The 15,384-nt window shown below is 41.5% G+C and overlaps 1 protein-coding gene across 1 annotated transcript in view; it reads left to right on the top strand.

The window, feature by feature from the left end:
* DSCAM (DS cell adhesion molecule) overlaps positions 1–15,384 on the top strand; it is a 322,782-nt gene that overhangs the window by 176,761 nt on the left and 130,637 nt on the right. The window contains exons 4-10 of the mRNA XM_083500497.1: positions 1,739–1,885; positions 4,038–4,316; positions 5,979–6,254; positions 10,238–10,534; positions 11,387–11,662; positions 12,603–12,881; positions 15,219–15,338. Of these exons, the coding sequence (XP_083356623.1) occupies positions 1,739–1,885; positions 4,038–4,316; positions 5,979–6,254; positions 10,238–10,534; positions 11,387–11,662; positions 12,603–12,881; positions 15,219–15,338 (1,674 nt within the window). The remainder of the gene's footprint in view (positions 1–1,738; positions 1,886–4,037; positions 4,317–5,978; positions 6,255–10,237; positions 10,535–11,386; positions 11,663–12,602; positions 12,882–15,218; positions 15,339–15,384) is intronic.

Below are 15,384 nucleotides of genomic sequence, written 5' to 3' on the forward strand. Positions count from 1 at the left end.
GCTGTCAGCTTTAATGAAAATGTTTTCTATCAGAAATTACATAGGTTTTCCCCTTCTATTTTTTCTGTCATCTTTTATGTCTAGCATTTTATGTTTTAGCAGAGCTGGTTGTTCAGGCCTTATGTAAGTATGTAAAATCTGTTAAGAAAAATAAGGAAAGATGTGTGCAGTTCTAAACAGTGCCTATTGGTGAGAATTGGATACTGTCAGATTTAACTGTGACATGTGGCAATAGCTATTAATGTCTGGCTGACATCATTTTAACGAAGATAAGGCAAAAAGGTTGATGTTGCATACAGAATGTAAAGGTTTTGTGCACCTTGTTGGGTGCTGAGATCCCTTGCAGAAATACTTCTCCAGGGTTCCTTAGGAAGAAAGAATGACTATTGGCAGACCAATCCAAAGAGGGTTGGGGATGAAGGACATGTGGCAATAATTGCAGGGACAGCTTATGTATGCTTCCCCTCTGTGGGCAGGGGTCCAGTGGGTGGGCTGTGTGGAAGATGGCTGGCAGGGTCTGGAACTAGACAGGGAGCAGAAGCAGTGCTGAAAGACAATTAGCCAAACAGGGTTTCTATGGTGCAGATATACCATATAGGGCTTCAGTGGATGTTCGCCAGTTTCAGTTTCGGGGCCAAAATGAGTGGTTTCAGGGAATGGAGACAGAAATATTCCTGGAAAATCAACAACCCTTAATTACAAGAACCTTTTAAAAATTCTGTTTCCAGCTATTGTTTCCTGTATCTGTGGCTAGTACTTTGCAGAAGGTAGAAAGGGTGAAATTGTTCTTTGTCTACTTTTTGGATTAGTCAAATGGGCCATTTCAGATGATCAGAACGGTCAGGAGTCCTTGCATTAACCTATACACAGAGCCATGCCTGCACGGGGCTATTTTCTACAATTGGTGAATTCATTTGCAAAACTCTAGTTGTCATCCTGCCGTGACTTTCTTCTTGAATTTTTCTACAGCTGTTTAATGGATGGGATGTGGGACTTGGATCTAGGAAAACCCAACTTTAAACCTCCATTCAGTCACAAAACTCACTGGGTCACTTTGGGCCAGTCACTATATTTCCACAGTACTTAGCCTCATAGAGTGGTGGTTAGAATAATACTGGATAAATTCTATGTACGTTGCCCAAAGCACATTGGAGAAAAGGCAGGATACAAATGTTACATAAAAGTTTAGTATCATTGGCTCCCCCCCCCCCTTCCCATTTTAATTCCAAACTTTCTTTCCTTTTTTCATATAATGAGTCTGATGTGGTCTGATACAGCTTTATTATTCATATCATCATATGTAATTATGTATATCAGCCCATTTAATTATGATATATCTCATACTCAGGTTTAGTGCTAACATAAAATAATATGCTTTTATATTTTTCACTGGCTGACTCACATCTAATAAGTAATTTCATTCCACTCTTCCATTTTATTTAAAATATCTTTATACTCTCTGCACTGCAGCAGTGATGAATACTGAATTAATTATATCTTTCTCGAGCGATTCCACAATATACTGTGTGTGTTGTTGTTGTTTTAAAGTGATATTTCTTTAGGAAGTGCCACTGAGTTAAAGATAGGTAGTGACACACCGACTGATCATTTATGAGTCTAATCATTGACAACAATGTGCATTTTGGGCGTTTGACAGGAAAATTTGCAGTTCTTCAGGGTAGGAGAGTCACAAAGCTTTTCTGATTTGTAAAACTCCACATATTCTTATGTCTTTCAGGATCTAGATTTCTCATCACATCCACGGGAGCCTTGTATATTATAGATGTACAGAATGAAGATGGATTGTATAACTACCGATGTATCACACGGCACAGATACACTGGAGAAACACGACAGAGCAACAGTGCTAGACTTTTTGTATCAGGTATGACATGACACTTGCTGAATGGGGAGTACTTCATTGTTTTGTGTCTGCCCAGGATCTAGCCTTTTGGGAAAATTTTTGCTTTTCTCTTTTAGACTGAGAAGTTGCTTGTCTAGCAGCTTGAAGGTAGACATCTTTGGGGGATCCAGATCTGTTTAAGGTAGTAGTGGGAAACTACAGATCTCTCATTGTCTCTAGCCATTGGCCAGGCAGGCTTAAGGGTTTGCGAGTCCATCTACATCTGAAAGGCCACAGGTTCTCCACCCCTCATTTAACAGTTGCTGCTGTACACTTCATTTGCCAAGGAACCCCCAAATGCCGTAGAAATGAAAGGGGTAGCAAAACATTGGCAAAGGAGAAGTGGCAGCCTTGCTTAAAAGAGGAAATGTGTGGCAAGTGGAGAGGCAAGTTTTGGAAAGAGTGATATACTGCATGGGTGGTCTCAACCATGCTGAGTTGAGTCCATTCTTAACAAACCAGAAAAGCTGTCAAAGTCAATGGAAGAGGGAAAAGTGCCTGTTTGTCTTAAAATAGCTGTTTATGATGTTATACACACGAACAATCTTCTGAAAAAGGAAGATCACACTCCTGCAATGAGGAATGCCTTAATGAGCTTTTGCAGTCTTCCATGCCCCAAAGCAAGGTTTATCTTTAGACTGCGTGTTTGACATACTAGATCACAATCCCTTCCAATGAATTTGAGACTCTGGAATGAATTGATCCGTTATGTTTCCAAGGATGAATAGATAAACACAAGCTTCATTCTTAAGCAGACATAGGCAAATTCGGTCCTCCAGATGTTTTGAGACTACAGTTCCCATCATCCCTGACCACTGGTCCTGTTAGCTAGGGATGCTAGGAGTTGTAGTCCCAAAACATCTGGAGGGCTGAGTTTCCTTATGCCTGTTCTTAAGGCAAATGGAACCAACCCTAAGACAGAAATGTGACATTATTTGGATGGACAGCTATGGTCGGTGGATGAGGATTGTAACACTTTGTGCTAGTGGAAACCTTTTGCCAAACACTAATTTTGCTAACATTTCCTCCAGACTTTCAACATTTCAACAACATTTCCTCCAGACTAGTCTAGGGGGGGACAGACTGAACAATAAGATTTTATAGTGGTTCCCACCTCTACATCACTAGCTAGAAGGTCCACCATGCACAGTTAGTAGTCAGGTATTGTAGGCTCTCTCTGAACTCAGGTCAGGGGGTGGGCCAAAGGATGGGAAAATAAACCTGCTCCTTATTGTGAAGGCAGCCAGTTTCATGTGGCTCTACTGGGCTCCTAATCTCTCATGGAAATAACCCTTGTTATGATGTTAAGCCAATGATTCCCAGCTTTTAATAGCACATCAATGGGTGAGGAGACAAAGCAGGTGGCTGATTCCTCCAGAACAGAGGTCTTTAACCAGTCCAGTTCCAAGACCCACTTTTGAATTCAAAGGTGCAACATACGACCCGCTTTAACTTTTTCATTTTTGATTTATACTTAATAGTGCTAGTACAGTGGTACCTCAGGTTACATAAGCTTCAGGTTATAGACGCTTCAGGTTACAGACTCCGCTAACCCGGAAATAGTACCTCGGGTTAAGAACTTTGCTTCAGGATGAGAACAGAAATTGGGCTCCGGCGGCGCGGCAGCAGCTGGTGGCCCCATTAGCTAAAGTGGTGCTTCAGGTTAAGAACAGTTTCAGGTTAACAACGGACCTCCGGAACGAATTAACTACTTTACCCTAGGTACCACAGTATACATATTGCTCAGCATTACTTCTAAATGAAAGTAGGCTGGCAGTGTGGCAGGAGAAAAGCATGAGCATCTGGTTGGCCATAAATGTGTACCTTAAGGAAAAAATAGCTTGTGCCTTTCTCCTGTGACATTGCAGCACTCATGGAAACTGATAAAATGAGCATCTCATCAGTAGAATGTGTCCTAGTTGGGAGATACATGTCTGGTCAGCCTAAGCGGGAATCCAACATGACAGCATCAACTTTGCTGTGACCCACCTGGAGCAGCCTTGCGACCCACCTGTGGGTCTCTACCCATTGGTTGTAAACCTATGCTCTAGAAGAAGAGGAATTTATATGGTTCCTCTTCTAAAATATTGTGGCCCTAAGAAACCACTATCTTTCTTTCTTTTATCTTTTTTAGACCCAGCAAACTCGGCTCCATCTATTTTGGATGGGTTTGACCACCGTAAAGCCATGGCGGGACAGCGAGTGGAGCTGCCTTGCAAAGCATCTGGGCACCCAGCACCAAAGTACCGCTGGCTGAAGGACAATGTACCCTGGGAGCCTGACAGCCGGTTCCGGCCAACAGTGACAGGCCTGCTGATAGAAAACACGCGCTCCTCGGACTCAGGCAACTACGTGTGCGAGGTGTGGAACAATTACGGCACAGCCGAGGTGATAGGTCGCTTGCACGTAAAACGTAAGTGCGTCGTAGAGCGCTGGAGTTTATCACCTGGGAGTGCAGGAGGGGTGCTGCTGTGGCAAACACATGTGGCATGTTAGGTTTTGCTTAATAAGGAAAAAATAAAATATTAGGGAGTGGAGGCTTCTAACAGCACAATCCTATGATGAGTTAGTCAAGTTTACCACCCACTAAGTTCAACAGAACTTAGTTCCAGATAAGTGTGTATTGGAATGCAACCTTAATTCATAATTTACAAATGCAATCCATGTGGTTCTCTTTATAGTGAGGTCAGTGGGGAATTGCTATTTTATCTTTGGGTTATTTTTGCTGGTCCATGGCAGCCATTATACCAGAAACGATAGTGGGAGGGGGCGAAGAAGGGGCAGAAAGAAGACAAATAAGAGAGCATTTCACCCTTCCTTGTTTGCCTTTTGCAAACTAGGTTTTCCTGGGTTTTTTCATCATTTTGTGGTCAAAATTTCATGGTTAAGAATGCATTAGAAATCTCCCCATAGTAATCAATGGAAATCGCTCATTGTGTTAAGTGCTCACCTAACAAATGAATTCCTGAGAACACATTGTGTTCAGATAGTGGGACCTGCTATCCAAGCCTCTTTGGTGTCCATGTATAGACACAAGAATTGGGAGTGGAAGAACTCCTTGGCCCTAATGTTAGCCCCTGCAATCCCTGGGACATATGTGATGAGTGTAAAAGGGAAGCTTAGCTGAGAAAATATGCGGGATTTCACACAATTGGGAACCCTGCATGCAAGTAGGCTCCCCCTTTGCACAAGTTATGTCTGTGTGCAGGTGCCCATGGGGTGTGAGCAAGGAGTGCAATGTCAGAGTTTGAAGCAGAAGACACAGTCTTGCTTTCTCCACATATTTAGCACTCTTCGTTAATGGCAACATTGAAAGAGGAGTTACGCTGTAATGGACTATGCATGCTTTCCATTGCTTGTTGCTAGGGATAGTATACTGATAACAGCCAAGAGTGAGAATTGCTTCATGCTTTACAAGGTAATCCTGTTTGTGGCAACTACTCTAGTGTTATACCCTGGCTTGTGCATTAAAGAGCCAAACAGCAAAAATATTTAATTAACTGCTTGGAGATATGCACCAGGAGACTGTAGTGTGGAAGAAACACATTTTGTCTAACACTGTGCAACTCCTCCGACCAAACTTAAAATGGCTGCCACCATAGTGTCTCTCCTGGTATCCCCCAGAACTGCTCTGCTCAATGCACCTATTCACAGGATTCTTTAATTTTAATTCCTGCTGTCATTAGGATTTCTCTTCAACAAAATTATTGGGGATTTCGGGTGCTGTCTCAGGTGCTTCCTCAAAGTAATATCCTTTGTCCTACGAGCATCTTCTTCTAATAGATGCTTTGAAGTTAAGATTCTTGGGTGGTAAAGGAAAGCATTTTGTATGTTTATGGGAGCATTCTTTACTACCCGCTACCAAGGACGAGCCAAATAGGAAGGGATCCCATTTCAAAAGCCCCCCCTTTTTTTTAGCCCATGGGGCTCACAAAACCCTAGAGCTAGCTTCACAGAATACACCACTGGCTACAGCTCACTGGATCACCTACCAATCTGTTTCCCACGCCATCTTTCTAATATGAACTCGCCTGTTTTTCCTAATTGCTTCTTTCCTTTCCTCTTGAATCTGTAGAGCCTCTAAAAGCCACTATCAGTCCGCGGAAAGTGAAGAGCAGTGTTGGTAGCCAAGTGTCCTTGTCCTGCAGTGTGTCTGGAACAGAGGACCACGAACTCTTCTGGTACCGAAATGGTGAAATCATCAACACTGGGAATAACGTCAGGATCATTGGAATCAATCATGAAACACTTATTATGGATGGCATGGCCAAAAGCGATGGTGGGGCATACCAGTGCTTTGTACGCAAGGACAAGATGTCCGCACAAGACTACGTTCAGGTGGTGCTAGAAGGTCAGTTGTCTTCTGTTTTAGAGTGCCCTGTGTATTTTCAAAAAAACTATATAAAAATGTGCATTGTAGTGACAACCCAACTGATCATGTCTTGGAAATAAATAGTTGCAGAAGTAGGTGGGGCTGATAGGTGCATCTGCTGCGAGCAAAGCCAGGACAAATTGGTGTCCAGAATTCAAGTGGTTTAGGGTGCATTCAAAAGTGGGGAAGAGTGTGTTATTTTTCCTAATTGTAATTCTAGAGTTTCTGTTGTGTTTTTAATATTCCTTTCACACTGCAGTACCCATTGTGTTATGGAACGGTGGCTTTTTGACCAATGTACCAGCATGTTGTGCTCAATATCACTTATACCACTGGGCATGGCATGAGACAGCAACAAACGCGATTGGGCAACGTTGCTACTCCCCTACCCTTTCTATTCCTCCATGAAAACAGCAGGGGGGAAACTGTATGCTGGTGTACCACCCCAGATTCTGTCACTTTACTCCCACAATTTCCCAGGTTAAGGGTCTGCAGATGGATTTTTTTCTGGAATCCAATAACAGAAATTAATGCTAAACACGCACCATATTTCATTAGTTTTCTGAAAGTGGCTTTTATGTCATGTGAAAGCTCGGATATAATGCAGAATTTAACAAAGAAATGGCAGGGAAATGGAATGAACTGCCAAGTGAATGCAGCCATAGTAACCATTGTTACAGTAATTCTTAAACTGTGCCATGCTTTCTGTCTAATTTTGAATACTTAGGCTTGCTTTCAAGGCTATAGATGAAAAGCCGGAATAGTTTTCTGGGCAGAGGTGCAGAATGAGCATGTTTACATATTTATTTCTTGCATCTCAGTTTTGCATTTAAGTGGCTTATAGGGCAGCAGGGTAGGCAGAGAAGCACCTTCCTCACTGACTCGGTGCTTGAAACCAAATGGAAAGTCACATTCACCAAATGAGTGTCGTTGAGAATGGAAGGGGGAGGATGAGAACTGAGAACTGTGACACTGGATGGCTACTACAGTGTGTGGGATTGTGTGGGAGCCAGCAGGTGTGGGACTGTGTGTGTCTATTGCATCACAGCTTGGCTAACAGCCAAATCCTATGCCTCAAATCCAATGTAAATACTCAGAAGCAAGTCTCATTGTGTTCGAAAAGACTTACTCCCAGGTAAGTGTGCATAGGACTGTTAGCTATATAGGGCAATGTGAAACTTGGGATTTCAGTAGCATTGCGCTATAAGGTGCAGGTGCATTATTGACTTGCACCAATCAATCCCCTCGGGGGTGAGTCCAACCGCACTTCTTATTTTACATTTTTAACTTCACCAATTATTTATGGGAAATATGTGATACCAGGGCCTGGCAGCGAGAGAATGAATAATATCCAGATGGCATAGAGGAACTGTGATAGAAGCACATTCTGCTGTTTACATCATCTAGCCTGTACATTTGGTTCTGATGGGTACCAAAATAACAATATAGTGCCAATAGGATAGGCCAATGATGACTTCAGTGCATACCATATCTCTCTCCAAATGCCGTGGTTGCCTTTGTCTTTTCCCTACTGAGTCCAGTACTGAGAAGGGAAGAGTCTCTCTGGTCATACCCCTTTTCAAAAGCACTGTTGCCTTACATTCCAAGTTCATGTACCTGCCTAGGTTGCTTAATAGTAAGAGCAACCCTGATAACAGTGATATTATGTGTTTATCATGTGGGCTTTGCCTACAAAGGTGGCAAATAAAATAGTTTCTTTTTTTTAAAAAAGATACATATGTTTAAATGCATACGATACACTAGAACAGGACAATGGATGCAAGAATAAAATGTGAGAATTAGCTAATATCTGTCTTAGAAAATAAAGCCTTCAGTAGTGTTAAACAGAAGCACCAACAAAACCACAATAGCCTTGTGGTTACAAACAAACCGTATGAGTGCTAGAAATTCCCATGTTTTGTTATTTACATTTCACCCCCACCTTTTTTTCTTTGGTAGAACAAATGTCTATTGAAACAGTAGCAATCATAATATGTAACTGACACCTTGTTCCACATAATAATCAAGTGAAGAAAGTAATCAATTTGTCTAGAAAGTATGAGGCTACAGTGCAGCCCATGGCATGCCCACTATTTTTAGAGTAGTCAGAGAAAAAGAAAGGAAGAGATTACCTGCCTAGGCCTAGTTACCTCAGCAACCATCTCCTGTGACTAAGAGAGCCTAAGGAGCATATTGATCATCTATAATGATGTCGAGAGAGTGCTGGTTATCAGAGAACGACAGCAGGAATGATTTCAAAGACACTCAGGTCTCACTGGGAAAATAATGTCTACTTTCATCTGAAAAAAGCCTGTCACTGGTTGTTGTTTTTTTTAACCTTGCACTGGGAAGGGGTGCAGAGGTGCAGACCGAGCATGTTCCCTGATTTATTTGTCGTGTGTCAGTTCCCATTCAGTATAAAGAGCCTGTTGGGGTTTTTTTTTGTCTTCTGAGAGATGACGGCGCTAATGCACAGAGAGAGGGTGGGAGGTGGTGGGTCTGTGTGTGTGTGTGTGTGTGTGTGTTTGTGTGTGCGCACCCACACACTAAGGAGTCGGGCATAAACACTTTTTGCTCTACTGCCTCACTTCTTCAAATAGGATTAGAATCAAGCAAGAGAGGGAAAGAAAGTAGGTGAATGGCTCAGCATCTGGCCCTGTTGGAATATTTTCCTGTTTTAGTCTGCAGAAAATATCCAAGTGCTGAAGTTGCTTGTGGATCATGGTGCAGAGCAGATGAAGATTATGACGATTTTCATTTCCATACTGCTTTATATCTTTAAGGGGAAAAAATCTCAAAGCGATTTACAACACAATAAAACCTCACATGAAACAATCGAGAATAAAATATTACTGGAGAAAATACAATCAAAGCAACATAGTTAACAGGAAACTAAAAGATTATCTTAAATATTTCAAGATAAAACATTACGATAAAGGTCAACTGCAGAATGCACATTTAATGCAACAGAGTTAACGAAAAAGAAAGTCAAATATAAAATGCACATTTAAAATAGCATAAGTAACAGGAGAATAAAATATTACTATAAGCATAGAACATATCAGCTGCTGTTGCTGCCAGTCCTGCCCATAGTAGTTCATGGTGGGGTGGGTGTGGCTGTGGAAGCTCAGGCTCAATGACCTAGCTCTGCACTAAGAGGCAGCACTGCTACTCCACTCCACCCACCATTGTCCTACTGTTGATATGTGACGCTTGCAGCTCACATGCTCCTTTTTACCTGGCAGCAGCTGTGGGTCTCTGCTCTTCAGCTTAGACAAAATGAAACAAGGTCTCAGAGCAATTAAAGCAGTCCATCAGTTGGCTGTAGGCCTGTGCATTCACAGAATGAGCAGAGAGTTCTTATATATTCAAAGAACACCTTGTGCTTGTCACGTTCCATGAAGGCTATGAGGATTATTGATTAAGATTGACAACTAGTCTGGTTGTGTCGGTATGGAACATTCTGGCAGTTTGACCTGCCTAGCACTTTTGTTACCTTTGACCATGGTCATATCCACACATATATTTAAAGCACTATGATACCATTTTAAACAATCATGGCTTTCCCTGAAAGAATCCCGGAAACTGTAGTTTGTTGAGAGTGCTATTTAAGAACCATATTCTCCTCACAGAGCTATAATTCTGGAGTTCCTCAGGAAGAAGGATTGATTGCTAAACTATCTAGGAACAGCACTCCGCCATTTCTCCTGTTGCTATGCTGCAGTAAACTTTGGTTTGGCATTATGTGTCATCTGAACTTGAGCTTGATTGGTAGCATTGTCAGGTAACTGGAATGTGTGAAATTGTGGTGTCAGGGGAAATGTGGAGAGGCTTGGGGGAGAGAAGAAGGAGCAGAGCTATGCTTCTTTTTAGTAGTGATTTATAAAACCCCAAATGCTTGGCACATGCATTTCCTTTATAGGCATCCCACTTGACTTAGATTCTTTTTTTCCACCCTGTAGATGGAACTCCCAAAATAATTTCTGCCTTCAGTGAGAAGGTGGTAAGTCCAGGAGAGGGTGTTTCCTTAATGTGCAATGTGAAGGGAACACCTCTTCCTACAATCACATGGACATTAGATGAAGATCCCATAATTAAAGATGGCAACCACCGAATCAGCCAGATCATCACCTCTGAGGGAAATGTGGTCAGCTACCTGAATATCTCCAGCACTCAGGTCCGAGATGGCGGGGTCTATCGTTGTACTGCCAACAACTCTGCTGGAGTCGTCCTGTACCAGGCTCGAATAAACGTAAGAGGTGCTTGTCAAATCAGCTCCTCCAAAAACAACAAACAAATTCAACTCATTGTAGTAAAGGAGAAGATGACTGCATGCTATGAGCTTTGCCATGGAATGCTTAAAAATGACTTCTTTAATGCTGTTTCCATTTTTCTCTGCAATCTCATGTAGAAACTAATATATTACTAATATATCACTCTGACTGTAATCCTAAGCACTCTCCTTCCTCAGAATAAGTACCACAGAGGAGGCTTATTTCTGAATACAAATGCGTAGGATTGCACTAGCAATATGATATAAAACTGTCTCCCTGTACTAATCAATTCAGCTAATATTTTTCAATGTGTTTTCAATTTTTTGTTTGTTTTTGTTTTGCTTGCATGTCTTTTTCTTCCTTTGGAGATCCCACATTTGCTGTCGCTATCTATGTATATAAGACATTTTGGTTTATTTCTATGTGGCATAATGCCGATTACTCTGCATAAATCAAAATGAGCATTAAGTTGTTTGATGATCTCAAAAATACTAGACTACTGGTTCAGCTTTGTTTTTTCTTCCCCTCCTATATCTGACATTAATTAAATCTTCACCAGCCTTTAATTTGTAATTGAGCTCAGATTTTTATCATGTGTGTATTCCAGGGATGCAGGCACGTAGCAGAAGAGTTAATTAGTGTGCCTGCTGTAGGGCTAGAAAAACTAAAAAGCACCAAACGATTAGGAAGACCCCTTAAGTGGCTCTTTGAAGTAAAAACTGTCACAGGCTGTGATTTCCAGTATCTAAAAGAATTGTATATTTAGAAGAAATTAATATTTCCTCTGCTTAAATACAGCCTTAAATTATTTTCAAGAGTTTCCTTTTACCTTTACAGGGCCAGCAAGCATCCGACCAATGAAAAACATTACAGCAATAGCCGGGCGGGATACCTTCATTCACTGCCGTGTCATTGGTTATCCATACTACTCAATCAAATGGTATAAGAATTCTAACCTGCTCCCTTTTAACCATCGCCAAGTAGCGTTTGAAAACAATGGAACGTTGAAGCTCTCCGATGTGCAGAAGGAAGTGGATGAGGGCGAATACACATGCAATGTTCTCGTTCAGCCCCAGCTGTCCACCAGCCAGAGTGTGCACGTGACTGTAAAAGGTAAAGGAAAGTCATACTTGCAGAATCGGGAGCCAGGAATTGCGTTTGGTCTGCCTTAGCACATTTCAGTGAGTGTGAAGCATCCCACTCTTGTCTACAAAAACACCAATGCATAAGAGCTCATATCGGTTGGTGTCTCCTCAAATATTATTCTAGTTTCCCACCAACCATTTCCATTCATAACCACCTTTAAAAGCACCAGCTACAGAAGCTTTGCTCAAATGCTGCTGTGGCTGGGAACCCATAATTTTTATAATGAATGATTTTAGAATGTTGTTTATGTTGTACTTTTGTACTGTTTTATTGTTGTTAGCCGCCCTGAGCCCGGCTTCGGCTGGGGAGGGCAGGATATAAATAAAATTTATTATTATTATTTATTATTGTGTTACATATCACATCGTGGAAGTAGATGACTGAGGATAAGCCAAGCCATGTTGCATGTAGGTTCCTCAGGCTTTGTTAGCTAGCCCTTCAGATTCTGAGCTCAGTCATGACTGCGAAAGCTTCACATTCCAATATAGAAGCAGTGCAGTTTAAAGAGTCATTCCTTACATTCCTATGCATGTCTAATTGAGTTCAATAGGACTTGTTCGCAGATGGGTGTGTATAGGGTTGCAGCAGTTTTAACAATTCCACCATTGCCTTAAACCCAAATCTATTTAAAACTGAGCGTTTTCTGGAGAACTTCAGGGAGAAACAAAAGGTATGAAATCACTGATTTGGAAAACATCAGCATTTTATGGCTAATCACCTTAATATTAGGCATTTGGGAATTAATTATTTTATTAAAAAATGGTATACTAAAACCTTCTTACTGTTATGTATTACATTACATGCCAGCTGCCTAGTTTATGATCACTTTACTTCACAACATTTTCAAAAATGTCAACACACTCTCAGTTCTTTAATGAATAGCATTTTCTTCTTCTTTTTGTTTCAGTGCCACCTTTCATCCAGCCCTTTGAGTTTCCAAGGTTCTCCATTGGACAGCGAGTCTTCATTCCATGTGTTGTGGTCTCAGGGGATTTGCCAATCACAATCACCTGGCAGAAGGACGGCAGACCAATCCCAGCCAGTCTTGGGGTGACCATTGACAACATTGACTTCACCAGCTCCTTAAGGATTTCTAATCTTTCCCTCATGCACAATGGGAATTATACCTGTATAGCTCGAAATGATGCAGCAGCTGTGGAGCACCAAAGCCAATTAATTGTGAGAGGTAAGGTGATGTAATTAATCTGAGTGGTGACAATTAGATAGAAGTCAACAGTATTTTCCAATAACAGTTTTCTGATAGGACATACAAGCTTAAAAAGATATGAGGAGGCCTGCTGGGTCAGGTCAAAGGCTCATTTAGTTCCGCATCCTGCTTTCACAATGGCCAACCAGATGTCAATGGGAAGCCTGCAAGCAGTAGTACTTAGTGCAGTAGTACTCATCCTGCCTGTGGCTCCCAGAAACTTAGAATATATTAGACTCTCTCCTCTCTTGTTAGAGTACAAACACCACAATAAGGTTTTTGTTTTGTTTTTAAAAGAAACCTCAGAAGGCTTTTTATTTTGTGTGAAAATGTTGTATGGGAACCTAACCAACAATCTAGAAATGTTTTCAGGTACAGCTGGAAACCACATAATTTAATATATGAATTTTTTTGAAGTGCTGCTTCTTGGGTTCAATACATTATTGTGGTTAGATCATTTCCCACTGTGCCAATTATTCACTTTTAATTTGGAAGACGATCTGTTCTGCTATTGGGGAAATATTTTCATTTTGCTTGGTGGTTTAAGAATACCATCACAATTGTTCAAATACTGAGCTTGTGCCTGCATGATTATGGTTTGATGTGTTAGTTCTTTGGTGTTCATCAACTGGCAGCCTATGAGCCAAAACAAGTTCACTAACCACCATTGTTCACTAAGACCATTGGTTCCTGAGTAGAGCTATTTAATGGCAATATTATTGGAGTGGGGTATTGCTTTGCTTTGTTTTTGTATTATGTATTTTGTGTTTCTCTTTTGTATTTTTATGTTGTGAACTTCCCTGAGATTTTTGGGTGAAGGGCAGTATGCAAGTTTAATATAAATAAATAAAAAGAACAATTTTTTAAAAAATCCCCTTAGGTCTCAGGTTAATTTTCTTTAAAACACAGTGCAAAGTGCCAGCTGTCTTAAACGAGAGAATCTAGCAACCACACCCGGTCAACTTCCTCTCTGTGCCATTGGGGCATTTTGCCTGATGAAGTTGTGGTTGGCTTCTTCTCTGTGGCACTTAGGTGACACCTGTCCAGCTGGTCACAGATCAGCACTGCCTCTGGTAGTCTCATAGCACAGGATCTTGATCCCTCTCAGTCAAAGGAGAGCACCAAAGACTACAAGGACAGAGAAAGCAACTCCCTAGAAAACAGTTTCCATAGTGGTTGCCCCACTTAGAAGCTTCTGTGGTGAAAGAGCCCCAACAGATACTGATACCTTAATTCTAGCTCTGGAGGAGATAGCTTTGCTTTCCTCCTTGGACATAGATGACTCCTTCCCTGAACTACCTGCAGTCCCAGATAGCTTTGCTCTTCCACCATACCCAGGGACTGCAAGTAACATCTTAACCCTGACAGGGTTAACACCTGTACTAGAATGCAGAGTATTCTAGTTTTAATATTGCAGCAAGTACACATTGAACTGCAGATATAAGGCTAGGCCAAATAGCCTTCTTCATATAGGCAAGGAGAGGGTTGAATCAACCCTTTATGCTGCTCGCTACAGAGTTAAGAAGTCATGTGGTCACTCCATTGCTTGCTCAGCTCACCTGTCAGCACATGATGAAGTGCATTTAATTTGCAAAACTGTTAGTATGCTGACAATCGAGCTGAGCTGGTGATGGAGACTCAAACAACTGGTTTGCCATGCAGTCAGCTTGGCTCGACCCACAGATTGCTGGACATGGACATTTATATGAATCAGCCTGCACTTTAGCCCCTAGCAGACATTATGAGGAAGGGTGCGGGGAGAGGAAAAATGAATAAATTTCAGAATGATCAAGTTGCATAATCTAGGGTATGCTGAAGGAAACCATTCTGTAAATCTATATGAACTCATCAACAGAGACAGGGTAAAACCCTTCTCTAGCTGCTTTCGCTATTGTTGACCACAGTAGTCTATTGGAGTGATTCTGTGGTTTGTGGGTGGGCAGTCAGGGGCATTATCAGGAAATAGCATTGGAAGCTTCTCACTCAGTCCTATGTTAATAGCGCTATGTGGTCCCACAGAGTTTTGTCTTGGCTTCCATGTTGTATAATATGTATACGAAACTGCTGGGGAAGTGGAATGTGGTGTCACTGATATGCAGGTGCTACCCAGCTCCATTCCATCTGAATTAGGATGGGTAGCCTATGTAAACTGTAACAAGTACTCATTTTGCCATTCCCAAAAGTTACTCAGTGAGCTTTAAAGTCATCTGCATCTCTTGCATGCACCTTAAGTTCTTGAAAAAGACTTTATCATTAGTAGAACATTCTTTCTGGCTTTGCAAATCACTTCTTTCTTTTCTTTTTGTTCCCCTCCAGTTCCTCCCAGATTTGTGGTTCAGCCAAGTGATCAAGATGGGATTTATGGAAAAGCTGTGATCCTCAACTGCTCTGCTGAAGGCTACCCTGTTCCCACAATTGTCTGGAAGTACTCCAAAGGTATTTCCCCACACTGATAATATGCCATTTTTTCCTGTGTATAACA

The sequence above is a fragment of the Podarcis liolepis genome, assembly GCF_965112155.1.
Source record: "Podarcis liolepis genome assembly, chromosome: 4".
Lineage (NCBI taxonomy): Eukaryota > Metazoa > Chordata > Lepidosauria > Squamata > Lacertidae > Podarcis > Podarcis liolepis.